Raw genomic sequence first — 27,605 nt, 5'->3', positions numbered from 1 at the left:
GCTTGAGAGCCAGGCCCCACAGCCTGTCCCCAGGAGGGCCGTTCACAGGCAGTCTCTGCTTACCGAGGGGGAACGGGTCTAGTCTTCCAAGGTCATTGTGATCTTGGGTCCAGAAGGAAGCACCTGAACGTCTCAGCCAGCCAGGCTTCTTGGAAATGCATCGTTATGAGTCTGGGCTGCTAGGCAGGAAAAGCAAAGTGCATGCTGGGCCGGGCAGACTTCTGCAGGGTCAGCTTCCTGGGGAGTCCGGAACGGCCAGGCCGGAGCGCCCACGGCTCCCTCCCTCGCTTGTGTGGGGACACCTGGCCCGGCACGCAGCTGCCTTCGCAGGGGGACCCGGGGCCAGGGGACCCACAGTGCAGGCAGAGCCGGGGCCCCTCACCCAGGTGGGACACAGCACAGGGGCAGGGAGCTGCCAGGCCGTGCCCACGGAGCCAAGGGCCCGGGCCGTGAGTCACGGAGCTCCGACGGAGGCTTTGAAGCTGCGTCCAGCACCCGCGGCTGGCCGAGTGGGGGCAGGGGGCCAGGCGTGCCTCAGGCCCCAGGGAGGACGCCTGACCTATGGGCGTCCGCTGTGGTTCTGCTCCCGGGCCGGCAGGTGGGGGGGGGGGGGGGGGCAGGGGTGAGGAGGTGAGGGCACAGGTGTGGCGTTCGCAGGGACAGCCCGCCCAGGCGGACTCTCCCACAGCGGCCCCGTCCTCGGGGCTCAGGGCTCAGGGCGCGCCAGCCCTGACACGTCAGCTCGGGTCCCCCGCTCGGCCTGCTCCTCTAGGGGCCCCCAGGCCGATGGCCGGTCTGAACGTGTCCCTCTCCTTCTTCTTCGCCACCTTCGTCCTCTGCCAGGCGGCCAGGAGGGCGTGCAAGGCCCTGCTCCCGGCGGGCGCCTACGCCAGCTTCGCCCGGGAGGCGGTGGGCGCGGCCCAGCTGGGGGCCTGCTGTCTGGAGATGCGGATGTTGGCGGAGCTCGGCCCCTGGGCGGGGGGCTTCGGCCCCGACCTGCTGCTCACCCTGCTCACCCTGCTCTTCCTGGTTCACGGGGCGACCTGCGACGGCGCCGCGGCCAACCCCACCGTGTCCCTGCAGGACTTCCTCCTGGCCGAGGCCTCCGGGCCCCGCACGCTGCTGAAGCTGGCGGCCCAGGGGCTGGGTGTGCGGGCGGCCTGTGCCCTGACCCGGCTGTACTGGGCCTGGGAGCTCTGTGACCTGCACGTCCTCCAGAACCTCCTGGACCCGCACTGCAGCTCCCCCCTGCGCACGCCCGTGTCCCACGGCGCGCTCGTGGAAGGCGCCGGCGCCTTCCTCTTGCACCTGACCCTCCTCCGCCTCCGGAACAGCCTGCCTGCCTACCGGGTGCCGGCCGTGGCCCTGCTGGCCACCGTCATGACCCACACAGGTGAGACGGGGCTGCCTCTCCCCTGGGCCACGTCAGAGCCTCTGCACCCGCGTGGCCACTGCGCCCACCCGCACCTGCGGACACCCGGGGGCGAGGCCGCCGGCCAAGGGGGGCCGCCGGCCCACGGAAGCTGCCGACCGCCCTTTCCCGGGAACCCAGTGGTGGCACGGCGGCCGGCTGGACAGGACCCGGTGCGGCAGGGTGGACCTGGGCCCCCGTCAGGGCCGTCGTTCTGGCTGGATCTTCCACATCCCAGCCGCTCCTGGCCATCTCAGGAGGCCGGCTCCCGGGACAGGTTGGGGCGAGGGGAGGGGCAGCCAGTGCGGTTTCTTCAGGGCCCAGGCCAGGCCCCGCTCTGGAAGCCCCTGCGCGTCCTCTGCCGCCCCGTCCAAGAGCACCAGGTCCCGCCGTGTCTGCCCCCGCCCCCTCCCCCTCCCCACTCAGCCCCAGATGTCTCCAGGGAGGGCAGCGCCTCCCCCCTCCCATCCTCGCCCGCGCCTCGGGCCCCGGGCCTCCTGACCAAGCTCCCTGGCACCGCCCCCCTCTCCCGGCCCCCACGCAGCCACCCTTCCCACCAGTGGTGCAAGCAGAGAGCTGAGGTCAGCTGTGGGATGTCCGGACTGCTGACCTCACAGGGCCGCTGTCCCGGGCAGGGGAACAGAGCTGTGGGGGTGGGGTGCAGGTCATGTGGCCGGCGGCTCACTCCTGCTCAGGGCGCTAGGGCTACACCTGGAAGGGCCTGAGGGCCCAGCTCCCCCAAGTCTGCTCTCGGGGGCGGGCGGGGCCCGGTAGGGACAGAACCAGAGGGCTGACTTTCTGAGACGCCATCCAGGGTCTGGTACAGAACAGACGTCACGTGCCCGGGAAGGCGCCGCCAGAGCCCGCGCACAGGCGGGGAAACTGAGGCACGGGTGAGCAGAGACTTGCCAGGAGCAGGGCTGTGCGTCCGGACTGCCTGGGGTCCCGCCCGGGGGAGATGCCCGGAGCTCCTGTGTCGGCCCTGCCGCCACCCAGGGCGCCTCCCGGAGATCCTGGTCTGCAGAGTGCTTCCCACTCTGGTCTGCCCGGACGAGGCCGGTGCTCTTTGGCAGCGGTGGACGTGGCCGGGGTTGAAGGACGCTGGCTTTTTCCCCAGCCCCTCCTCATCTGCCCTGCCCCTTCCCCTTTCTCTTGTTTCTTCACTGGGCTCAACCCTTCTCCACCATCTGTCTCTGTCTCTGCCTGTCTCCCTGTCTCACCGTCTCTGTCTCTCTCTCCATCTCTCTGTCTCTGTCTCCCTTTCTCTCAAGGACAAGTGCCCCCAGGTGGACAGAGGAGAAGAGAGCTGGGGGAGATGAGCGGTGGGTCGGGTGGGGGAGGTCTTGTCCCAGCTGCTCCCTGATCCGGGACCTTTGGCTTTGGCCGAGTAGCCCTCCTGCCCACGTCCCCATCAGTACAGGGGGGCGAGGATAGGCTGAGCCCCAGCCTGTGTGCCGGGAACCACGGTGGGGATTTCCGGGGTGGCTCCTCTCCTGGCCGGAGAGGCGGCTGCAGGCAGGGCCCCACGGGGACGGTCTGTGCCTCCTCCCACAGCTGGGCCCTTCACGTCCGCCTTCTTCAACCCGGCCCTGGCCACCTGGGCCACCTTCCACTGCTCGGGCCACACCCTGCTGGAGTACATGCAGGTGTACTGGCTGGGTCCCCTGACAGGTAAGGGCAGAGGGGTCACCTGGGAGTCTCCGTGGGCAGCAGGCAAGGCCAGGCCTGGACAGTGGCTTGGGGATTGCCACGCAAAGCATTTGTGGTGGACGTGGGTGCTGGGCGGGCAGGAGGGACGCACCCACGCCTGCAGGGCGCCCTCACGGACCCTGAGCCCGGGGCCCAGGCAGGGACCGCTTCTCCAGCACCCGGCCTTGGCCCCTCGGCCTCACCACACTCTCCACACCTTGTCCGGCGGGTAAGCGGGGTCCAGTGGAGCTCTGGAAGCTTCCTCCACTTCTCTCTGTCTACACGGTGGGCGTGTTCTCGGGGAGCACAGCCTCGGCCTCCCCGGGGCTCCCAGGCAGCTGTACGAGCCATGAGAACTCCCATCGTTCCTATTTGCGACTTCACTTTCCACTTGACCGCGGCCTCGGGTGCATGTGGTCCGTCCGCAGAAAGCACCGGGAAGAGGAGCAGTCCCTGCCCTGCCCGCATCCCCGCCCCCCTCCAAAGGCAGCGAGGGTCTCCTTATCCCCTCCCCCTTCCCTACATGACGGGCTCGCAGAGCCACTTCTGGGTTTTCAGTTAGGGCACTAACTCTCGGCCCTCCCTGTGACTTCCTCCCCCGCCGCCTCCCAGGGGACGGGCCGTGTGCCCCTGAGAACAGTCCTCGGGCTCAAGGGGGCTTCCCTGTGTAAGTCCTTAGAAGATTCACGTACCCTTGAAGAAAATGTGCTCCCCTGTCCTGCCGTGGCCCACTTACCTTCCCAATGACCCTAGCGGCCACGTGAGAATTTAGGATTCTCTGCTCCACGAGTTCCGGGAAGAACCTGGGAACCAGGGGCCAGGCCCTGCCCTCAGCACACCCTGCACTTCCCAGCCCCAGCCCCACCCACACCCGTCTCCTCCTTCGCTGTCACCTCCACTCTTGCCTACACGCCCAACACAGCCATGCACAGGGATGACAGGTCACTTGGGAGGCGGCCCTGGGAAGAAAGAGGCTGTGCACGTGGCCTTCGACATTTGTGCCGGCGACACCAGGCCCGGGTCCCCGGAGCCTGGCCGAGAAGTGAGCCCGGTTCCCGATGGGTCATGCACGTCTCCCAGGGGTAGGCGCAGGGGGCGGGGAGGGGAGGGAGGTGTGGGAAGGGCCAGACCAGGGTCCGGGCGCTGGCTCCCTGACGCAGGTGCGCAGGCTCCCCCAGGCCCAGGCCTGCGGGGCCCCCGTCGCACTGAGGGTCCCGGCGTGAGCACCCGGGCTGCCTCATGCTGCAACGAGCCGACTGGGCCCTGTGGCCTGACGCCTGGTTTCTTGCAGGGATGGTCCTGGCCGTCCTGCTGTATCATGGCCGCCTTCCTCGCCTGTTCCAGAGGAACCTGTTGTACAGCCAGAAGAACAAGTACCGAACTCCTAGAGGGAAGCCGGCCCCGGGGCCTAGAGACACCCAGACGCCTGCAGAGGGGTGCAGAAGCCGGGAGCCTGGGCGGGGTGGGGCGGGGCAGCCGCTGCCGGGCTCCTGCTGAGCCAGCACGGTCTGGGGGGAGGGCCGGGGCTCTGGCTGGACTCTGGGGCCTCCCTGAGCCGAGGGGGGACCGGACCCGCAGCCCTTTCTCCCCCCAAACCTTTCGTCAATAAACCATTCCTAAGACCTGCCCGTCTCCCTGGCCTGACAGAGGCTTCTGGAAGGGCAGGCAAGGAAGGGCGTACGCCATGGAGGCTGGTCTGCGTCACCTCCATCTTCCCACAGGGCGTCTCTTGCCTCTTCACAGAATTAGGATCAAAGGGAAGACCGAGGAGGAAAGGCAAGAGGTCCAGGGTGGGTCACGGGGTCCTGAGAAGATGCTGGGGCAGAGATTCCACAGGTGGTGCCTGGCTGCCCAGAACCCACCGCCCGGGAGGCCCGAGCAGCCTCCTCGCCCTGAGACCTGCTGGCCACGTGGGGGAAGGCGGCCGGAGCCTGAGGCTGCAGGGGAGCGGGCTGGACACAGGGTCCGGGTCCCACCATCCGCCAGCATCCGACCCTCAGGGCGGCACGCCCCCGGGTCCTCGTGGCCGGGTAGAGTGAAAGGAGAATTCCGCCCCCCCCCCCAATTCCCGTGGCTGCCCCTTCGCCCCTTTTTCATCCGCTCTCCACCTGGCCTGGCAGTGAGGCTGCTCCCTCTGGGCCCCATCTCCCTCTCCCCTCCTCGGAGGGGCTGCTCCGGGAGGGGTGAGCAGGCCCAGGTCTCTGAGGCCAGCCCTGTGTGCCTTCTGGAAGGCTTGATGGGGCTACATGGAAGCTTCCAGAAGGAGGACCAGGTGCACACAGGGTTGGTGCCAGGATGGGGGGCCGTCCAGCTCCCTTTGAAGGGAGTCTTTGTGGGCCGGGGGGCCGGGGGTGATAGCAGAGGTTGTAGCCCCAGGAAGGAGGAGAGGGTCCTCGGGGGGCCCAACGTTAGAGGCTGGCTGGCACGTCTGTCCCCATAGAACGTGGCCTCTGCACAAATACTTCCAGGACCGAAGCTTCTGGTGCTCACTTAGTAAATTTTTTTTTTTAAGTAGGTTCCACATCCGGCAAGGAGTCCAATGCGGGGCTTGAACTCACAGCCTTGAGATCAAGACCTGAGATGAGCTCAAGAGTGGGACACTCGATCGACTGAACCACCCAGGCGTCCCACTCATGTAGTAAATGTAACCAGTGAGTTCGTACAGGAAAAGCAAACCTGTGCACATTGTAATAAGTAATGTCAGCAAATTATCAGAATTCCCTGGGGAGTTTAGGGTCTTTGTTTTGGAAAACTTCAACGTCATAAAGCAACACCCACATGCTGGGAAGCGTAACTTAAATTTAAGGAACACTGCACTTGATGGAAAGAACACAATTTTCATAATTTCCATACGAAGCTCTGATGAACTGATTACTAACGTGGGAGGCAATTTAAAAATTACTACAAAAAGTTGATGACGAGTTTAACACGAAGAATGCAAAAATGGTTCCATACTGGGCCACTGTTTAATATAATCCCCCTCGTTAATCAATCTAGGAATAAAATCATACGATTATCTCCACCGACACTTAAAAGGCCTCTGAGAAAATATAACATCTGTTTCCTGTTCTAAAAGATGCTAGCGCATTAGGAAGCGGTGGGTCATTTCTTAATCATGCGTACACGCCTACGTGCGCACAGGGCGCGCTCACAACCCGACGCCCCACTCGGTGGGAACAGACCACGTCTGGCCGAGTCAGAAAGACAGTGAGGAGTCGCGGCTCCCGCTAAGATACGATCGGATGAAACCGGACAGGAGGGAACAGTTAGAGGAAAACCAATTCCTATCTGCAGACAGCGTGATAGTGACACTGGAAGAAATAGGCACCACAAAACCAGTCACAAGCACGGAGAGCCTCAGGACGGTGGCGGAATGTCACATTAACAGGCACTAGGGCCGCCCGGGAGGCTCAGTCGGTTGAGCGTCTGACTTCAGCACAGGTTGTGATCTCACGGTTCTCGAGCTCGAGCCCCGCATCGGGCTCTGTGCTGATGGCTCAGAGTTTGGAACCTGCTTCGGATTCTGTGTCTCCTCTCTCCCTGCCCCTCCCCCGCTCATGCACACTCTCTCTCTCTCTTAAAAATAAATAAACATTTAAAAAATTTAAAAAAAATAGGCATCCGACAGGCTTCACATAGCATACAATGAGAAGAAAAATATCAGTAACAGCAAAGCTATAAAGAGCTTAGAAATAAATCTAACAGGGAATGCGTAAATCCTGGTTCCAGTGAACATTTTTTTAAATTCCCGAAAGACTTGAAAACACGGAAAGTCATTCCTTGCTCTTAGAGACGATATCCCAACATCCTAAGGATGTCAGTTCCCCCCAAGTTAACACATACATGTTGATGATACAGTAATAATAATAAAGTCATTAGCATAAAATTACATAATATAGAATCGTAAATATATAATAGTAATAAAAATAACAAGTAATAACGCCAGAGTGCTTTGAGGCTGGATGCCAGATTCCCAGATCAGTATGAAACCAGCCAGCAAGAGGGGCGCCTGGGTGGCGCCGTCGGTTGCGCGTCCGACTTCAGCCAGGTCACGATCTCGCGGTCCGGGAGTTCGAGCCCCGCGTCGGGCTCTGGGCTGATGGCTCAGAGCCTGGAGCCTGTTTCCGATTCTGTGTCTCCCTCTCTCTCTGCCCCTCCCCCGTTCATGCTCTGTCTCTCTCTGTCCCAAAAATAAATAAACGTTGAAAAAAAAAACAAAACAAAAAAAACCAGCCAGCAAGAAAGCCAAGCAAACGCCGCAGGAGACACGTGCGGGCGGTGGCACTGTGGCCAGGTCGCCAAACACAGCTCAAACCCTCCGCAGTCACAGCGCATGCTCCGGGCGAGTGGACAAAGATGACTGTCCACAACCAGGCCCAAGTACAAAGGACACTCAGTATCTGACGGGCGCGGCCCCAGCGTCACTGGGGAGAAGGCAGACATCGCGGTAAGTGGTGCCCGGGCCGTGTGGGGGAGGGTTGACTCTATGCCTCGCACCGGAGTGAACTCCCAGAAGGGACTCGAAGCCATCGGAGACCTAACTGTAAAAACGTGAAAGCAGGGGTGACGTTCTTTCTACACTTGGGAGCGGGGGAGATCTCTCTGACCGTGACGGAAAATCCAGAAGCGATAAAGAGCATCGATACCTATAACAAATAGCAAACTAGGGAGAAAGGGTTGGCAACCTTTGTCACAAAGGGTGAAGACTAATGTGCAAAGAACTCTTTAAAAAATAGTTTTAGCGGTGCCCGGGCGGCTCAGTCGGTCACGATCTCGAGGTTCGTGAGTTCGACCCCGTGTCGGGCCGGCACGGCTGGGAGCCTGGAGCCTGCTTGGGATTCTGTGTCTCCCTCTCTCTCTGCCCCTCCCCTGCTGGCACTCTGTCTCTGTGTCTCTCTAAAAAAATAAATGAACATTAAAAATGTTTTTTTCATTGTTTTCAAAAAACAGGGAAAAAAAGCAAACCATGAATAGAAATGGACCTCGGTGCAGAGCAACAGGCTCGCACCCATAAGAGGACCGCAAACCATATCAGGTAACAGTGTTCCTCCCCACAGTGGTAAAAAAAAAAACACAAAAAACCAAAAAAACCACAGCTTCTCTGCACAAAGCCAGGCCTCCGCGAGCTTGAAGGGCAGGCAGCTCCTGCTGAGCCACAGGAGCCCGGCCCCAAGACGGGGCCCCTGAATTCAGACAAAACCCTGCTCCCGGCCCGGCCATCACTCCGGAGCCTTAGGACAGGACACTACACCCTGACCCCGCCTCCCGCAGTGCAGGGCCGGGAACAGGCCTGGGCTGTCGAGGGAAGGGACAGACCGCCTCCCTCTGGTGGAAGCCGGTCCCCGTCAGCTGGGGGGAGGCCCAGCGGGCTCCTGAGCATCCATCACATGCTTCAAGGGGACAAACCACAGCCCAGGTGGCCCTCAGCTCCTCCTGGCCCCAGCTGGGTCACCGTCCGGGCCCCAACCCCCCAGAGCCTGCGCTCTCTCCCACGGACTCTGCAGGGCTGGGACTTTCACACAGGCCCCCAGGCGGCTGCTGCCCCAAGCCCTGCGTGCAGCTCTGGGCTGGGCCCGCAGGGCACCGTTGTGGGGGGAGGTGCGGGGAGGAAGAGCTACCCCGGACCGCTCAGGGGGACAGCCAGGCATCCAGCTCTTGCCTGGGGGCACCATAGTACCCAAGGGTCACACCTAGAGGGCCTCCCACAGAGCTGGCACCTCGTGCTGAGTGCCTGCCGAGTCCCCTGCCTCTGAGACCTTTCCTCACCACTTCTGGGCATCACTCCTCGTGGCCGAAATAACCTGGGTTCTCAGAGGGACAGAGCCGGGGAGCCCACTCACCTGTTATGCCAGCCTTGCAGGTGGCAAGGAAGTTGCCCACTCGAGGGGGTTAGATTCAGCCCGGGCACCAAGCCTGGAGCCTCGTATCTGCTTCACCTGAGCAGACTGTCCTTCCCAGCAGGGCCCACACCTGTCCGGTGTCAGTGCCTGAAAGTGTAACCTTTTCTAGAGCCAGTGGAGAGACTGTGATCTAGTCAAAGGAGTGAATCCTGAATGGTGGAACGGTGGGTGAGCGGAGAGAGATTTGGAGAGCAAGTGCCTCCTGGGCCAGGGCTGGCCTCCCGGGGGATAAGAGTGCTCAGGGTGCCGGTCAGAGGCCCGCAGCCCCTCCGGCTCATGAAGTCGGCAGCCCAGGCTGTGAGGTGGAAAAGCAGGAAGAGGTCACAGGCACGTGGCTGACCCCGGCAAATATTGGCAACACGGACCAGCGTTTCTGAGCTATGCGTCCAGCAGGCCCAGGGGAGACCCTGCCTGCTCGTGTGAAGCTTCAGTGATAGCAATCGTTTTGACTAAAAGAAATGCCAACGGCCACTCCGGGGAGCTGAGTGTGGTCAGCCCGCGGGGAGCACTGGCTACACCCTGCTGACTCATTTCCTCTTCTGCAAATTGGAGGCGTGTGCAGAGCCTCCAGGCCCTCCGCAGCAGGACCAGCACAGAGCCAGCCGCTTCGCGGGGCTCAGCGCGTCGGGTCCCTGTCCCACCATCCCCCGGGGCCCCTCGCCCGACCACACTCTCCTAAGTGAAACGTTTTCTCACCCAGCCTGGGCTGGCTCACCCGGAGGGGCTCCCGTGTCCCACCCCACCTGTGGCCACTGCAGGAAATCGCCTTGAGTGCGAAATGGAACATGTATGTGTTTCTGCATGTTTGTGTCTGTGTGTGTGGACGTGCTCACTTAAATGTGCACGTTCAGGGCAGGGGCCCGGAAGGCCCCCTAGCAGCTGGCCTATGTGGGGTGAGTCCCTCAGGGCCTGTGCCCCCGGGCTCCTCTGGCCCCTGGCAGGCACTGGCTCTAACGAAGCAGCCTGGGCACCTGCTCCTGTCCCTGTGCCGGCCACTTAGGGAAAAGGCCACTAACGTGCTGGGGGCCCTTTCCTCCGTCCCTGGCTGAGCCCTCACAGCCCCTGTGGGAACCAACTGCCCGTTGACTCTGATCACGTGGTGCCCGCCTCTGCCTTGGACCCTCTAGGGAGGCAGGGCCACGGGAGAGAGATTTGGGGTGGACCAGAGGGTCCAATGGGCAGCTGAGGAAGGCGCTGGGGGGCCCTGCTTCTATTGGGGGAGCCCCCCAGCCAGGGGCAAGCTGCGGGGTGGGGGCTCTGCTCAGGGCCCCCTATAAGGGGTAGAGTGATGGGACCAGGGCTCTGTGGAGACGTGGCTGAATCTGGAGCGGGGACAGGACATGCCTGAGTGAGCCCAGAGCGCCTGGTAGCACCAGGAAGTTAGAGAGCGCCCCCCAAACACCCACATGGATGGGAGCGTGTCAAAGGGATACAGAGGCCAACTCAAAGAGCCCCCCATCACCAAGACCATCTGAGCAAAAAATAATAATAATATTGAATTACTGACCCAAACTATAAAGCAAGTGCCCCTGAATCCGTGCCGATATACAGAAACTATTGAGTAAACAAATCAACGAGGTAGAAGGAGACAGAATTCCAGATCTTTCATCATCTGACGTGGATACTCTGCTCTCTGGGAGGGATCCTATCTCCTCACTCCCACAGGGTGGGTTGCTCATAACGCCTTCCCTCCGAAGACGGCAGGACGGACACCGGAGAAGATTGGGGCAGAGAAGCCTGACACCCACCCCCTGCAGCAGGTGGCCAAGGTCAACGTCAGCTGTGACGCGTCACGTCGACAGTATGCGTGCTCGGTAGGGCGTGATGAGAATGGCCTTGACCTCTTGGCCTTCCTCCCCAAACCCACAATCCCACAATCTAACAGGGAAAAACGTCAGGTAAATTCTAATAGAGGGACATCCTACGAAATGCCTGGCCAGTCCTCCTCAAAATGGTCAAGGTCATCAAAAACAAGGGAAATCTGAGAGGCCGTCCAGCCAAGAGGACCGAGGAGTCGTGACAATCAAACACAGTGTCATCTCTGGCCTGGTGCACTGCAACGGAGAAAGTACATTAGACAAAAGCCACATACTGGGGTCTGGGGGGCTCAGTCGGTTGAGCACCTGACCCTGGATTTCAGCTCAGGTCACGATCTCACAGTTTATGGGATCAAGTTCTGTGTCAGGCTCTGCCCTGGCAGCTCAGAGCCTGCTTGGGATTCTCTCTCTCTCTCTCTCTCTCTCTCTCTGCCCATCCCCTGCTCGTGCTTTCTCTCTTTCACTCCAATAAACAAACTTAAAGCAAAATGAAGAGAAACACATACAAACTGAAACATACATCAGAGAAACCTAAACTATATGAATGAACACAATTGACATGGGTTCGTGGGTTGTAACAAACGGACTGTACTGAGGTGAGGCGTTAGCCAAAGGAGATCGTAGATTCGGAGTATATGGGGAGTATTTGCACTTCTCGATCTTTCTATAAACCTAAAACTACTCTAAAAAACAAAATCTGTGAGGAGAAAAAAAAGACAGACAAAAACCAGAGAGAACGAACAATAGTTTTTTATGCGGCAGGATTAAACCCTATTACATCAACACCTACAGAAAATGTGAGTGGCTCAAATACACAATGGAAAGATCTTGGCAGAATGGCTATAAAAACCTGGCTCTAATCCACACGGTCTTTAAGAAACTCAGATCAACTGTAACCGCACGGGCAGGTGGAGGGTAAGAGGACGGGGGGAGACCCAGCACGCCAACACCGGCCCTGGTGAAGGAGGCGCGGCTACGCAGTGTCAGATACACACTTCCGGGCAAGAAAACCAGGCCAGCGCGTGCGCACCAGGCCTCCAGGGACACGAGAGTCCACCCCCTGCGGAAGGACGCGTGTGCGCTTCTCTGCCTCCTCCCGATCTGCCAGAGAACCGGAGCGTCCCTGCGGCCTGTGGGGCCTGGTGTGCGCTCGCACACTGCACGCCACCCGGGTCTCAGCCGCCCGTCCCAGGCCTCTGTCAAACCGCCACTCGGAAGATAAGAGTACGCTCTTTGGCCTGAAGCGGTGAACTCCACCATCCCGGTGGCGGTGACGCCCTCTGCTCCTGTCCCCCGGCGCTCTGAGCACTGCGTCCCCAGGGCACCAGGTAAGTAGAGCCCTGTCCAGAGTCGGTGCCCAGTCGGTCAGGACCCACCGTGCCCCCTGGGGCCACCGGGCGTCGGTCCAGCTTGTCGGCTGCGCGCCCACTTCCGGAGCCACCGCCAGGGAGCCTGCCCCACAGCTGTGTGCGGACCCGCTCTTCCTGCGGACGGAGCAGCTCGTGTGGGCACGCCTGGCTCCAGGGTGCCGGAAGGGGCACGCGCAGACCCGGCCCGGCTCCATGTGCCCCCCTTCAACCCATCTCGCGGACGCGGTGGCCGCGCTGAGACACTCACCTGCCAATCCCGGTCACTTCTGACCCCGGAAGGGAGTTCTTCCTGTGAAATCAACACGTCCTGCTCAAACACTCCCCTTAAATATGCACAGGGGTTTGCACGGGGCCATCTCTGTCCCAGACTGGGTTTCCAACTTCCGTCCACCCGATCACACGGCCAGCCCGTCGGCCACCACCCGTACATCAGTAAAAACCCAACAGAGGGGCCGACGGCACGCGGTTCCGTTCACTAACCGATTCACTTGTGCCGCCTTTGATCAGAGTGGTGGCCTAGGACGCGGCCCGTTCCGCTTGGAACAAGCCAGCAACCAGCCAGGCAGCCCTCGGTGGGCCAGCCGAGAGCTGCACGTCGGGGACCGTGCACGCGGCAGTGGACCCTGGCAGCTCCTCGGGGGGGGGGGGGGCTCCCTGCTCACGGACGTGAGTACCTCTTTGCGCCCCCGTAGTGGCATGTGTGCCTGCAAAGTACATAATAAAATGTCCCCCTGTCCCAGGCCTCTTCTGGTCACCGAACTCCCACTGCAGGATTTCTCGGGCATCACTCAGGACGCTACGAGTATTTAGGGTTTCAGGATCAGGTCCTTTGGCCATAAGCGACGTCAGTCAAAACCAAACAGCCCGCGAATTGGGTATTTTCTGCTCCAGTATCCCGGTGGTCGCCCCCGGGGGGCACTCACTGGCCTCTGCCATTGTCTGTGCCCCACACAGAGCTATAGCACAGGGAGCACCTGTCCTCCCGCACTCCAGCTTCTGACAGCGCATGCGTCCGGCGGCCCTCCCTTTCTCCCACCGGGTGTCCCACCCTCTTTCGAAATATTAGCCGCTTCGGGCTGGGGCCAACTTACTGGCCCCCATTTCGATGCCGGCCGAAGGGGGCGTTGACATGCCTTCTGGCTGACTGCAGCAGATGGGGAAGGAGCCCCTCGGCCAGCACGGCGTCTGTCCCCACAGCACGGTCAGGTGCAGCAGGTGTGAGATGCGAATCCCTCACGGACACTTTCCAGTTTCCATCCAAACCTTCACCTTATGGGGCAACCACCTTGCACTCCCTGATCTTCCCGGCCTGCTTCCAGGAGGTTCTGGAATCGGCGCACGGGGCTCCCACGCCAAGGGGTGCCCGAAGGGAGTCCCTCCGAATCGCCCCCACCCTCCAGTGAGCCTGCTTCTGAGGATGCAGGTCTACGGGCAGACGCTTTTCTTTTTGCTGAAATAGCTTTGATTTTCTCTTTCGGTTTTACTGCTGTTAAGTGGTCATTCATGGCTCACGTGGGAACCTCTCAGATCATAATTCTCAGACGATGTTCTACAGCTTCAGGGGGCTTAGACAATTCTTACAAGTGCTTCAGTGTTATTCTCTCTGTGGGAAGTGTCATTACAGTATTTCGTTGTTGCTAACGAATGCAATAACCCAGACACGGCCAGATTTGGTCTCCTAAAATAAATGCAATTTTTTCTCTCTGGTTTCATGGTTGTTATCAAGTGATTACCCAACACCTCAAGTGGAGAACTGATAAGATTATAATTTCAGGGTAGTGTTTTATGTGTTCGTTCCGCACATGTGAATCTTATTAGTAAATGGCTCCCATCTCATGTGATTTCTAGACGGAGCAAATCGAACATTCCCGTCACTCTATTCAACACGTCTCTTCTACTGATCCAGAAACTGCGATATTTGTTTGGGCTCTCTCGCAGAAAGCAATTTCCTCTCGTTTGGTGTCACTGCTGTGGTTAGGGGACCATCGCTCAGGTTGACGCTGGACAGGACTGACATCCCTGGGACAGCGACGTGTACACGAGCTTCCGTGGCAGAGAATTTCCGAGCGCCCTGTCCCTTCCCGGGTCCTGGACCGGAGGACGGGGTGGGGGTGCGGCCGGCTCTCAGGGCCCCGAACGGGAACTTGGGTGTGGATGGACAGGTGGATTCGCTCTAGTTAGGAGACCGATGGGTTCAACTCACTAAATTTACGTTAAGAGTTTGGGGGACACCGTTACGACAGGTCGTGGTTTCCTTCAACACTCACGGTGTGAGCGTGTCGGCTCCGGGAGGCCGGCCCTGTGGACGCGGCTGCCTCCCCACCTCGGCCCCGGGAACCAGGTCCCGACAAGGATCTCCTGCTCGCGTGTGAGTTTTCCTCCACGGGCAACCCGTCCTCACCCAGGGTCCCCCTGCCCCACTCTGACCCTGGTCAGCGTCTCGGGACCCGGCTCCCCAGAGCTCACTTTGGGGGTTCCCACAGACGAGATGGGCCCATGGGCCCATGGGGACCTGAGCCCAGCAGTGACCCCGAGGGCACGGGGTGGGGCTCGATCTCCTGCAGCCAACCTCCCCGGGCCTTCTTCAGGGAGACAGCCCGAACCTCACCAGGGCAAGTGCCCCAGGTGACCCTGAGCAGAGGTCACAGGTCAGACCTGCCACCCTTTAGCCGGGCCTGCCCCAGGCAGATTATAAAGGTGACAAGGATTTTCCAGGAACCCCCGACCCCCTTCCCTGCTCTCAGGTCTGGTGTTTGGTTTGGAAAAGACCTAAGAGGTCAAATGGCACTTTCGCCCCCTCCCTGGCCCCCTCTGACCTCAGCCATGGCCTGGCCACCCCCAGTGACATTTGGAACAGAATGTGGTCGGTTTAGAACTCGGCAGGGTGGGGCCTGGGGACACAAGCACGGTTGGCCTTGGGCAATCGTGCTGGCCTCAGCTCCCCACCACCCTGTGGTCAGGCTGGGGAGAGCTGCTGTGGGACCCGGCCGTGGGCGTCCAGCTGTCCTTCAATCCTCAAAGCGCTGTCAGAGCACGTCACTGCCAGGGACAAACGTCCACACCACCTGGAGGGATGGCGGGCCTCCTTCCCAGCTCTACACGGACGACTGCCCCTGAATGAGGTGCGTGTGGGGGCTTTGGGGACTTCGTCCACCTGGAATCCACGGCCCACAGAAGTGGTGAGCGGGCTTGTCCACGCAGAGGGCGCGGAGCTCTGTCCAGCCCTGGACGGTGCCCAGGAACCACCCATGTGGGTCCCTGAGATGGTCCAGCTAGAGCCCCAGTCGGCTGAGCAGGACGGGCCTGAGGGGGACGGGTCTCCGATCTCCTCCCTGGTCGCAGTGTCACACGGAGGCCCGCCTCGAGCCTGCACGTGACAGGGAATGACTCTGGCCCCTCCGGGAACCATAGGGCCCCCTCTGCTGAACCCGTTGGGCTGATCAGAACCAGACTCGTCCGGGCCTGTGATGCGTGGTGCTCTGCCTGTGGCCGCCCGCCCTCAGTGGGCCTTGTGACCAGAAGCGGAGAAGGCCTTGCTTGGATCCTCTGCTCCCAGAACAAACCCGGGGGCACTTGCTCCCCGAGTGCAGTGGTCACCCTGCCACTTCGGGGCTCGAGCAGCTGCCGAGCTCAACCGCAGCCCAGTCAGGGGCCAGCGGAGGCCCCTCCTGCCCTCGACGGGGACTACGTTCAGGCTCAGTCTTCATTTCCCTTGGAAACCTGGACTCACCTGCCGGTTTCTGCCCAGCAGGCTGAACTCCTGTGCAGTCGGGTCCCCTGGAAGGAGGCCCACCGCAATCGGTCATGTGACGGGAGGTGCCCGTCTCGGGAGACGCTGTGAGGCGGGGACCCCCACCTGTGTGCTGTGTGGGCTGCTGCCTGGGTGTTCAGGGAACAAAAAGGCACTGGAAAAGGCCATGACATCTGGACACGGAGGACGCTCCCAACACCTGCCGAGGCCACGGCACCGGACCTGGGGGGAGGTCCCTGCTGGCTCTTTCTGGTCGTCCTATTCCCGCTGCCACTCATTTGCCCCCACCTCCCCGCACCTGCTTCCTCCTTTTCTCCTGCCCGACACATGACCAAAGTGCGCCAGGGTGTCGCCTGGGGATGGGGGCACAGGCGTCTCGTGCTGGGCCTGAAATCCAGAGCTGGAAGTCGGCAGCGCTGGGGCCGCACTCTACCCGTGTCCGGCTGCCTCCGGGCACCTTGGGACATCCCCCGGGCTCCGCCTGCCTGCCCCGTCTCACCTTACAGCCGTATGGCCAGACGAACCTCCTAAGCCACAAACGACACGGTAAGGTCCCACTGGCGAGAGCTTCTGTGTCACTCAGACCCTCAGATCTGAACTCCCAGCTGCCGTGGTCTCACAAGCACTTAGCTATTAGCTCCTCCCCCGGTTGGAGTAGCTGTAATATGTGTGAGGCCACGACCCGCAAAGCAGAGAGGTCACAAAACCCTCACCACCTCCCAGTTCGTCCCATCAACCCCTGCTGCCCCCTCCGGGGCGGCTCCCTGGGACGGCAGACCAGCTTACCTTCCTGTAGCTGGACGCTGGTCTTTCCCGCTGCTTCATGACCCATCCTGCCCGTGATTGCGCTTGGAACCCGCGGACCTACACGTAGCAGCTGTTCCTTTAAATACTTCCGAAGGTAGATTTCCACCCCCCAAGGTCACCTTTGACACTTAAATTTCCCTCAAGTTTTTATCTCAACCTTCAATTTTGGAAAACCGAACTGGACCTTAAATGAATCAAAAACTCCTACTGAGCTGGTTCTAACTCTGTCAACAAACCCAGCCCATTGGGAAAGGAACCTCGGTGGGCTCTCGGCTACAATATTCCCTGTGGTGGGAGAGAGGAGGGACCGCGCGGCACGTAGGAGACCACGGGCACCTGAGACCAGGACCTGAAAACTAACCCCCCCCCACCCCCCGCCCCGGACACCTGCCGCCCTCAGGCACCAGCGGGTGGCCCCTCGATGCCCCTGGGACCCGCGGCTCCGTGCCCCACAGTGCTGCCATACAGGGGCCACTGCTCCCGGGCACCTGAGCCCCGCGGGATTCTTCTGTTCCAGGGCTGCCTGAGCAAATGCGGAGCCCCTGCCTTTTCTTCGTGAGCCCAGGGGGGTCCGGGCTACAGCAGAGCCCACGGCGCACAGATCGAGGAGAACGGCCGTGCACGGGGGACAGAGGAAGCCGCCCACGTCTCTGCCCACGCCCACCGCCCTGGTTGTGGGCACGCACACCGGGGGCGGGCTAACCAGCTAAAAGCAGCCTGCTGCCGCTTTTCATAAATAAAGTTTTGTTGGAACGTGACCTTGCCTGCTTGCCTCGCCCGCACGGCGTCGTGCGCTGCTCTCCCCCGCGGGCACCGCTGGCGAGCCCCACAGCAGACTGAAAATACCAATTCTCCGAGCCTTTGCAGAGAAGCACGCTGACGGCCGGTCGGGACCAGCTTTGCGGCCCACGCCGGGACAAAGGGGCGCTTCATTTCTGACGGCTGCCTGCAGGGCGGCTGTCTGGTTCAAGGGCTCTGCCGTGGCTGCTCTGGGCCCACTGAGGATGCCGCCTCCGGGCGGCCTCCCGCAAAAGCAGATTCCGACAAAGGGCAGCTGTGACGTCACAGACCTCTGCTCTCCCCTGCAGCCGCTTCACTGCTGAGCCATCGTGGTCCCCAGCCACCGCGGGTGGTCCCACAGAAGGTCGGCATTCGAGAAGGGTCTCTGTCTTGAAAACAAGACAGAAAGGCATATTTGGCCCCTGCGAACGTGACCCAGTATCACCCGCCCGGCCCCCGTGGAGGACCACTTCTTGATGTCCAGTCACTCCCACAGGCCCAAATCCTCCCGCAAACGTGAGGCCTCTGTTCGCCCCACGTTTTCTGGAGATGCGGCCCCCCGCCCTCACTGCAGAAAGCGATAAACCGACGCGGGATGCTGATGGCATCTTCCTGGTCTCTGGCTGCGGCCTTGATACAGGTGGATGTGTTACCAAAGGAATCCTGACTGCGTGTCACGGGTGGCCGTCCCGCCCTCATGTTCGGCCTCTCATTTCTAGCCCAAAGCCGGCGCCGTCGCCGGGGCTCTCCAGGCCAGACCACGCTTCCCCAAGTCTGAGGCAGGGCCACCCCAGCATCTTGGCAGAGAGATGGTGACCAGCTGGCCAGCCTCTTGGACTGACCCCGATGGCACAAACAGTGGGACCAAAGCCTGCAGTGGCCGGACCCACAGGGCGTCCCAACAAGGGCCGGGGCTGTTTCTCAGAGCACCATCTGCTCACTTGCTAGCTGTGTGGGGCGGTCCTAGAGGTTCTGCAGTGGCTGAGGGAGTGCCCGTGCAGGCCTTCCATTATCCCTCGCTCGGGAGTCACCCCGGGAGTCCTGCCCTGGTCCCACAGACGGTGCTATGGCTCAGGTTCCCAGGTCCGGGCCGGAGAGAGGGCAGCTCCTCGGCCCTGTGACCTACAGCCAGGGGTGGGGTGGGGGCACCGGAGGCGGGAGCTAAGGTCAGGCTCCAAAGGCACAGACATAAGCTTTAAATATTTAGACTAGCATGTGGGTCTCCACCTGTAGTCATGTCCCGGACCTCACGAATGTTAGGGGTGACCCCCTGGATCCGAGGGTCCTCAGGCCACGTGGGAGAGCACCGAGGTAGGGGGGCAGCAGGCCGGTAAGCATGCCCCCTGCATTTGCACTCATGCAGCCAGGTTCAAGGGCCACATTCTTTTTTTTTTTTTTTTTTTTTAATGTTTATTTTTGAGAGAGAGACAGAGCGTGAGCAGGGGAGGGGCAGAGAACGAGGGAGACACAGAATCCGAAGCAGGCTCCAGGCTCCAAGCTGTCGGCACAGAGCCCGATGCGGGGCTCGAACCCACAAACCGGGAGATCGTGACCTGAGCTGAAGTCAGACGCTTAACCGACTGCGCCACCCAGGCGCCCCTCAAGGACCATATTCTTAACTGCTGGACCATGGGCCGTCCTGTGCAAGCTCAGTGTCTGAGGGCCCCAGCACCCTGGACTCCTGGGCAGAGCCCAACAGGGCAGTGGTAGGCAGGTTCCAGAGGCTGGGGGGCGGGGGGGAGGGACTAAGGAGGGAGCTGCTGTGGGGTAAAAATGGGAAGAGGTGGGATGGGTGTGGAAGTAGAAAGAAACCTTGTTTAGCATGGAGCCTGGAGGCCAGCAGGGGGAGCTCTCGTGGCCAGCGCTGTTTGTCAATTGCAGACCCAGCCGGTGACTAGGCAAGCTGACCAGAAAGAACACTAATATAAGAGGAAAATAGAGGATTTTGTTCAAACCCAGATTAAGACAGCTGCCCAGGAAACACGAACTTCGCAGGGAAGAAAGTGCTTCAGAGAGTGAACAGTTTTTACAGGGTTCTATACCTTTTGCATAAAGAGCCACAAATCAATACGTCAGAGGTATATTCTTGTTAAAGTTCAAAAAGATTATAGATTAGCGCGTAGGCAGGATCATGAGTATTAATGTCATGAGTATAATTAATGCAACGGAGTAGCAGCATCGATCCATACGTGCAGGACAAGATGGTTTTCCTTTAAGCTACTCATTTACAAAGCAGGTGGGTAAGATATGCACGGCGGGTGGGCCATAAATCGGGCTTTTGGTTTAAACATAAAGTTAATATAGATTCATGCTGCCTTAGAAAGAAATCTAAAATGGCTTCCGTCATATAGCAGCGCTTGAGAGAGTTTTTCTGTCGCCAGAGGAAGAGAGGGACCTTGCAGGTGGCTGGCCACCACTTTACTCTGTCCACAGGAGGAAGGAAGGTTTTCTCCTCCCCTGCAACAGCCCAGCCAATGAGAGGCAGTCACAGCCAAAGACAGCCCAGCCAATAAGAAGCCACTACCAGCGCCTAGTTTACTCCAATGGGCTTTTAGTTTATAACAGTCGCTTTCCTTAGAAAAGATCTGCGGGGGCGGGGGACGGTGGGTGCAGCTGGTTTTCTGGACTTGCCTATGGTTTTGCTGTAGCTCGCTGGTCCTGGGTTGCAATTCTCTGCTCTTCCCAAAGTAACCATTTCTGGCTGGTAAAATACCCGCGGTTGTAGTTTTCACGTTAACAGCGGGGCGCGGCGCTCCCGGGCGTGTGCTGGGCGGGAATCGGGCAGAGGGCAGGGACCCTGGGTTTCAGTTTTGCTTCTCGCCGGGAAATGGCAGGGGCGGGCACCTCACTACCCAAGTGGACCTTGTCTGGGAGGGCGTGGAATTCCCTAAGCGAGTGCCAACACTCTGCGATGCCAACTGCGCGCCAGGCATGGTCTAGGTGATACACTTACTCCTTGCTGAACGTGCACTCCCCTCCCCCCATTCATAGGTCGAAATCCCAATTACAGACGTGATGGGATTAGGAGAGAGACGGCGCAGAGCCACCTAGCCCCTCCAGGTGAGGACCCGGGAGGTGTCTGAAGCAGGGAGCACGCCCTCCCCCGGACCCCGACCCTATCGCCCCCCTGATGTCTGATTTCCAGCCTCAGAACCATGAGAAATAAAGACCGCGCAGTCCGTGGTGTTCCCATACGGCAGCTGGAGCAGATTTAAGAACAGCCCCGGAGCCAGGAGACACCGGAGGGTCAGGGGACCTCAGGACAGGACTGAAGCGCCCGGACCCCTGCCCCGTGCTGACGCGGGAACTGGCAGGCCCTCCCCACCACGCATGGCCTGTTTGCACTTTGGCGCGTCCCCGTCGATTGGGGATTCCCTCCCTAGATTACCTAAAACCTCAATCCTGCCTGGAGCAGCTGGGTGGGGAGAGGGGGTCTCTCCCATCTTTGCCCCCTGTGCCCAGCGCCAGGGGCCGCCCCTTGCTTTTTTTCGGGAACCCAGAGCCGTCTTTAGGGAGACAACGGGGTTGGACCAGCCGGCCGGCATCAACCTTTGTAGGGACCGCGGCCGACCCACCAGCCTGGGAGGGAGGGAGGCGGGGGCGGGGTGGGCGGGGCCAGGCGGCAAGGCCCCTCTCCGGCTCCGCCCCCGCGGCCCGGGGTGCCCCAAGGTCGCCCAGGGAGCAGCGCCAGGGGCAACGATGCGGACTCGGCCCTGGTGAGCGAGAGGAAAAGATGCCACGGCCAGTGCCCGCGGCGCGGGGCGTGTCCTTGAGGTGAGTGGGGACACAGCTGGCCCCTTGGGCGGCCCGGCCCCCCTCTTCTCCCCACAGCACCTACCTGAGGGCAGAGGGTCACGCCTCTGCCTCCCGGCTGCCTGGGTCCCCTGCCTTTGCCTGCCCCCTGCTTCCTCCTGGCCCTCGTGCCCCTCCGCACCTGCCCGGGGTCACCCTAACTCCTGGCAGCCCGCTCTCTTCCCCCGTAGCCAAACCACTCGAGAGCGCTGCACCCCCATTGCCGCCCCAGCTCACCCTTGACGGCCTGGCCCCGTCACAGTCCCAGCCCCCATCCTGGTCAACATTCACCGTTGCCCCCCCCCCCCTCCCGGGCCCCCACTGACGTCCTGGTCCTGCCGCCCAGCCCCCAACTTGCAGCACAAGGAGGTGCCGCACCGGTCTGAAGCAAAGCCTCCCGAACACCGTCCCAGGCCTGCCTCTCCCCTGCCAGGCCCTTCGTGGCCCAGCCTTTCCCCTGCCCACCCCTCCGCGTGAGCCTGTGAGGCTCCCCGTGTGCACGTCTCAGGGCTCAGCGCCTAGAGGGTGTCTGCCGCATGGCGGGTCCTGATATACGCTGCTGATGGTCAACACCGGAGCTCGGCCCGGAAAGCAGCACCCAAGGTGTCCAGGAGTCCGGTCCCCCGTGGCGGCCCTTCAGCCTGCTGTGCCCCAACGCTGCCTCCAGGCTGGGACGGCCTGGGTCTCAAAGGGATCAGTCCTGCAAGCTGACTCCGGGGCACTCCTCCTGGGGGGGAGGCGCCCTAAAGGGGGTGCTGGGGAAGGGGGTGAGCCCACGTGCCTCCCGCGTGCTTGCCAACAGCCTGAGCCCCAACGAGCAAGAGCCCCCACCTCTCTGGACCCCCACGCGCACCTCCCCAGAGTGGGACGTGGGCTCGCTGGGCAGAGGGTGGCCGGACTGCAGCCGTGGACTCGGAGGGGAAGGCCACCTGGCCGAGCCGGGACCTCCGTTCACCGCCGCCCTGAGTGTGCTCCGACAGGTGGCCGTGCAGGTCCTGGCCTCAGCTCGAAGGTGGTGGCGCCGCAGGCTGACAGGTCCGGCCTGGGGCCCAGCCCAGAGGCCCAGCTGCTCTCATATTCCGCAGGAACAGATACCCCTGTGCGGCCGCGGGCCCTGCCAGGCAGACAGGTCTGAGGGTGCAGGTGTCGGGGGTAGGGGTCCGGGGCTCCCATTCTCCCTCTAGTCACCTGAGGCTGTCGGGAGCCCCCACCTCTGCTTCCTCGGCCCCAGTTTGGGGCCCCCAGCCTCCAGCACGGGCCCCTCAGGTCTGTGTCCTGCCCGGGCTTCCTAGTGGAGGTGTTTGTGCCGATCCCATAAGTCCATTCCAAGCCGGGCCCTCGGGCCCCGGCAGGGTGGACACCTCCTGAGAACCTCAGCGTTGTGGGGAGAGAGGCACCCCCCCAACCCTCAGCTCAGCCTGTGGGTGTCCACGAGCCCGGCCCAGAGTGGGAGGCCCCCAGCGGTGCCGGGAGGCCTGAGGGGTGCGGAAGAACGGGGGCTCGGGGAAGCACCCCGAATCCCCGAAGGTCAGGACGGGACCTCTTCGATGCTCTGTAAGAACCCACGGAACGGTTTTTACAAAGGAGTGTCTTTAAGCTTGTTTAGTGGCCGTGTCTCTGTGAACGTCCTGCGGCCCATGGGATGTACTTGGATTCTGTCTGCAGTGGTGTCACCGGCCTGAGGAGAGACCTGGTCGCCTCTGAGAGATTTTGGTTCTAATCACCGTCTATAGGTGACAGAAATGCCCTCCCCAGCGCTTGCCGAGGGGGCCGCCCAGGCGCTGGGAAGAGACATCCGTCTGGGAAAAGAGATCCGTGGGGTGGCAATTTTTTAATGCCTTGGCTAAATTCTATTTGCTGAGGGTGAGTCCACGTCCCCAGGACCGTAAATCCAAAGTCACACGTGCGCAGTGAGGCTACTTCTGCCGCACGCCGCGGAGGGGGGAGGAGTCGCCTTGGGGGGGCCCGGGGCTCCCCGCGCCACGCGCTGCAGGGCCACGCGTGGGGCCTCTCCCGCGCTGTTGTCCTCATCCGTCCACGCCCGGACGGCCCGGTCAGGGTGGTCGCGTGTAGGAGCGCCCCGCATCCGTCCCCGGAAAGGCCGGGACGTGCTGAGGACGGCCCCCACCTCTTCCTGGAACTCTTTGGCCACAAAATAGTAGCTGACGGCGTCCAGGCAGCAGTTGGCGTTGGCGACGCGGGAGGTCACCTGCACGAAGGCAGCCACCGCCTGGAGCGTGGGGCAGGCCGTGTCCGTCCACCGGGCCACCAGCATGGCCAGCAAGGCCACGTGCAGGGGGAGGAAACAGAGCAGGAAGGTGGCCAAGTTGGCCGCCACCACGTGCAGGGCTCTGAGGATGTGGGCGGCGTCCTGGGGCGGTGACCGCGCGCGCTGGCGGGTCAGGTGCCGGAGCACCTGGCAGGAGCAGAAGCTGAGGACCAGCAGCGGGAGGAGGAAGAGCAGCAGGGAGAAGGCCAGGGTCCTGGGGCCCCGGGTGTGGCCCCGGCCGAAGCAGAAGCTCTCCCCCGCGCGCAGCCAGGACGCCGGCAGGGCCACGGCCCCGAACACCAGCAGCCAGAGGGCCAGGCAGGTGAGGGCGGCCTGGCGGGGGCTGCGCCAGGCGCGAGACCGCAGCGGGAAGCGCAGGGCGGCGTAGCGGTCGGTGGCGATGGCCGTGATGAGGCATATGCTCATGTAGGTGTTGACGTAGTAGAAGCTCTGCACGACCCTGCACAGGACGCCCTCCTGGGCCCCCGCCGCCTGGCCCAGCGTGTGCAGGACTCCCGGCAGGCTCAGCAGCAGCAGGCAGTCGGCCGCCACCAGGTTGGCCATGTAGACGCGGGTCTCGGTCCACCTGCGCAGGCGGCACCAGAACACCCAGAGCCCCAGGCCGTTGAGCGGCAGCCCCAGCGCCAAGATGACATAGATGGAGACTCTGGTGGCCTCCTGGGACAGGACGCTCCTCTCCGTGCTGCAGCCCTCAGAGCCGTTCCCGTTCCCGGGGACGGGGACGGCGGCGGGCGCCCCAGCTTCACCTGCGGGCAGGGAGGGAGAGGCTGCTGTGGCCTCGCCCCTCCCCCTTCACCTCCCTCCCGCTGCCCCCCTCCCCCCTCCCTCCTCATCTCTTCCCCTACTTCCTGTGCCAGCCCCGGGGCTCCCTCTCTTGACCTCAAAGGGCTCCACTGGGGCCGCCTTCCCTGCCCCGCCCAGAGGGTCTGCATTCCTAGGTGTGGACGGTGGCCCCTGCCACGAAGGGGACTCTGGGGGGCTTCTCTCTGGGCTTCTCCACCAGAGGCTTTAGCTCAGCCGGGGACCTCTGCCACGTTGCCGTCCCCCACCGCCTGGGGCCCTGTCCAAGGTCCCTCAACGCATGACCCATGGAGCGGGACCCCAGACTCCCCTGGCAGGGGCCACGGGGGGTCCTGGTCTGCAGAGAGGGAGCACCCCCAGCCCATCAGGAGAGCATCGGGAGCCCTGGGCTGACCCCACTCTTCTCTTTGTTAGGCTCCCTACTTGTGTGTGTGTGTCTCCCTCACCCCAGCCACCCCACTCTGCCCTTCCTCTCTATCCACTTCCTCCTTGGGGCCCTCTTTTCCCCTCCCCCCAAAGCTTTCCCCTGCACTCCCCCCCATCTCCTATCTCTCTCCTCCTCCTGTCTACCTCTGCCCCCACGGCCCCCCTCACTGTCCGTCCACAGAAGCTAACTGCCCCCTCAGCCCTTGCCCTAACGCCTGCTTGGGCTTGGAGCCCAGGCGTGGTCCTCAGGTGGGATGCACGAGGCCCAAGGCCCTGCTCCCGGGAGCCCTTTGTGGCGGCCCGCATGGCAAGGGCAGGACGGGGCTCACGGAGGGGACAGCAGGGGGCTTCCGGGCCTGGGTGGACTCACCCATCTGGGATGGCTGGGGCCTCGGAGACTCCGGCTGGGCCGCTCACTGCTCTCCAGCCCCAAGGCTGTGGTTACGCTTTTGTACTCTCTCGAGTGGGTGTGGTCCCATCTCCGTGCAGCTGGCAGGTAGGCGGCCCCCTCTCTGGTCCATGTGTGCCTGGGGCCTGCAGCTTCTGCCTGCGGTTTGTGACACCCAGACCACAGCTCTGGGCCCCTGTGCAGCAGCCTGGAGCTCAGGGCTGGACGGGGACCGAGGGTGCCTCTCACACGGGGCGGGGGGACGGCCTGCATGGGGCTTCAGGCAGGCCCGTTTTGGCAGGGTGGTGCCCCCTGCCTGTGTGCGTCCATGATTGGCACCGGGTGGGGAGACCCCGGGCAGGAAGCCTGCAGAGTTCGGGGCTGGAGAACCCAGAGGCCCTTGGCCAGGAGCCCCTACCCATGCGGCCCAGGGGTCCGGGCGCCTGGCCTGACAGGGTGGGAGGCTGTAGTGGACGCTGTGGGGTGCTCTGGTGGGGGGGGGGGGAGCGTCACGACCGAGGCACATGGTGCTCGTCTTGCCGGCCGGAGGCCCCTCCGGAATCACCTTCAGCAAGTGACACATCAGAGGCCGTGCACCCACGGTAGCCCTGTATGGTCAGCCGTGTGGTCACAACTCCAGAGCTCCCCATGGGCACGGAAGCTGTTCCCTCCGTCCATCCCACTTGGCCAGCTCCTTTTTGGGTGGGGTTCCCAAGAGCACTCCCACAGAAACCCCTGCGTGCCAGTCTCCGTGTCAGAGAGGCTTCTGGAACCCACCCTGAGGCAGGGGTGTATTCCTGTCCAGCACCAGCACGGCCCCGACCTTGGCCACACCAGCAGCTCCCCCAGAGGGCCGGTGTGAGGGGCTCTTGGGGGTGGGGGGGTGGGGCCGGCACAGGGTCTGCTGTCCCAGGACCTGGCCCGGCCGCCTGCAGGAACAAAGAGGCCAGAGGAAGCTGCCTCCCCCCACCCCCTGCTCAGGAAAGCAGGGGGCGCGTACTCCCGCGAATCTGGGGCACACGGCACCCTGTGAAGCTGTGAGGTGGGTGACGTGGGGGCGGGTGCCCAGGGGACCCTGAGAGGGACGGCCTGCCACACAGACCAGGAGGCAGGGGCAGGCGCGGCCCCGTGCGGACGGCAGCGGCTCTGAAAGCCGGGCGAGGTGAGGTCCCCCCCTGCCGGAGGGGGGGCTCGCGGTGGTCAGTGTCACTTCTGCCCTCCTCCTTACCCTCCCGGGTGGCAGGAGCTGAAAGACACCTCGCCGCCGGGGGCAGGTGCAGGCCAGCGTGCCCACGCGAGGGGGAGGCCGACGCGTGCTCCCCTGTGGACTTCGGGGTGCCAGCCCCGGGCGCCTTTGTCCGAAAGGTCACTCGTGGGCAGCAGTTCCCTGCGGTACCGACCTTCCCATTGGCTCAGCTCTGCGATCTGCCGCCCCCTCCCTGCTGGGAGGGGCAGCCCTGGGGTCCCTGCGGTGCCCCAAACCCTGCACTGCAGCCGCGGGGGGGGGCTGACCTGGGGGCTGGCAGCCCCCCCCCCCCCGCCCGGCACCCACTTCCCCAGACCCTGCAGGGCCCCGCGTCTGGTTGACGCCCGCTGCCCCGTTGACCGCGGACACTTACTCTTAGGAAAGTTTCCTCCGAGGCACAGCAGCAGGGGGCCCCGGAGAACAGGACACAAAGCGTGGCTCTACCCACTAATGGCCGGCCTGCCCCCCCAAACTGCCTTCTGAGACCGGCTGCAGCCGGGCTCGAACCCCCAGCGAGGGGCATGGACTTCCCGGGACACCTTCTCTCTGATAATTATCGGCACTTGGGGCACCTGGGTGGCTCAGGCGGTTAAGTGTCCGGCTCTCGGTTTCAGCTTGGGTCACGGCCTCCTGGTTTGTGAGTTGGAGCCCCACCTCAGGCTCTGCGCCGACAGTGCACAACCCGCTTGGGATTCTCTCTCTGTCTTTCTGCCCCTCCGCTGCTCTCTCTCTCTCTCCTCTCAACATAAATAAAGTTAAAAAAAAAAAAAAAGAAGAAGAACGTTATTGGACACTTAGATTCTGCCCAGTCCTGGGAGGTTCTCTGAGTCCCTCCCCGTTGGGGATCTGTCCTCTGCAGCCACCCAGACCCATCTGCCTCTCGGGGACTGCAGGTGCTGCCACTTCGTGGGCCACACCTCACTTTATCTGACTGCTCATACTTCCTCTGCCTGTGGCCAGCTGGCCTGGGTTGCCAAGCCCTCAGCAGCCTGAACCCTCCAGACCCTCTCCCGGGTGACCAAGGCCTGGTACAGAACAGTGCCCTGGCCAGATAAAATACCCCAGGGGTAATCCTAGTGGAGGGAGAATGAACTGTGTCCTCCCACATTCTGGGCCCTATACTCCTGATGATGCAGC

General features: G+C 62.1%; 2 protein-coding genes across 5 annotated transcripts; one reads left to right on the top strand and one right to left on the bottom strand.

Moving 5' to 3' along the window:
- Window positions 1-155: 155 nt before the first annotated feature.
- LOC125158874 (uncharacterized) lies at window positions 156-15,564 on the top strand. The gene is made up of 8 exons (XM_047846375.1): window positions 156-386; window positions 844-1,393; window positions 2,966-3,082; window positions 4,392-4,562; window positions 4,822-4,890; window positions 5,221-5,372; window positions 10,698-10,814; window positions 15,148-15,564. The coding sequence occupies exons 1-8, from the start codon at window positions 156-158 to the stop codon at window positions 15,562-15,564; spliced, it is 1,824 nt and encodes a 607-aa protein (XP_047702331.1).
- A 1,705-nt stretch (window positions 15,565-17,269) lies between these two features.
- Window positions 17,270-25,272, bottom strand: LOC125158945 (G-protein coupled receptor 35-like). Of its 4 annotated transcripts, none has more exons than XR_007149589.1 (3): window positions 25,205-25,272; window positions 22,171-24,353; window positions 17,270-17,914 (listed from the first exon to the last, which is right to left on the bottom strand). XR_007149589.1 is itself a non-coding variant. In XM_047846626.1 (2 exons), the coding sequence occupies exons 1-2, from the start codon at window positions 25,206-25,208 to the stop codon at window positions 23,215-23,217; spliced, it is 1,143 nt and encodes a 380-aa protein (XP_047702582.1). In that variant the 5' UTR covers window positions 25,209-25,272; the 3' UTR covers window positions 19,018-23,214. The 4 variants fall into 4 exon arrangements, 1 of the variants encoding a protein (XP_047702582.1); XR_007149588.1 differs by having other exon boundaries at window positions 17,270-17,910; XR_007149590.1 differs by having other exon boundaries at window positions 17,885-17,914; window positions 22,529-24,353.
- Between the last annotated feature and the right edge of the window lie 2,333 nt (window positions 25,273-27,605).

Source organism: Prionailurus viverrinus, unplaced genomic scaffold (assembly GCF_022837055.1).
Source record: "Prionailurus viverrinus isolate Anna unplaced genomic scaffold, UM_Priviv_1.0 scaffold_39, whole genome shotgun sequence".
NCBI classification, from domain to species: domain Eukaryota; kingdom Metazoa; phylum Chordata; class Mammalia; order Carnivora; family Felidae; genus Prionailurus; species Prionailurus viverrinus.
Note: the sequence above shows the minus strand (reverse complement) of the source record. Positions and strands in the feature narration are given on the sequence as shown.

Bases quoted from the DNA above. Each gene is read 5' to 3' on its own strand.
- LOC125158874 (XM_047846375.1), top strand. From the start codon at position 156: ATGCATCGTTATGAGTCTGGGCTGCTAGGCAGGAAAAGCAAAGTGCAT. The intron at 3,083-4,391 runs GTAAGGGCAGAG...GGTTTCTTGCAG, and splicing joins CTGGCTGGGTCCCCTGACAG to GGATGGTCCTGGCCGTCCTG. The intron at 4,891-5,220 runs GTGGGTCACGGG...CTGGCCTGGCAG, and splicing joins GGAAAGGCAAGAGGTCCAGG to TGAGGCTGCTCCCTCTGGGC.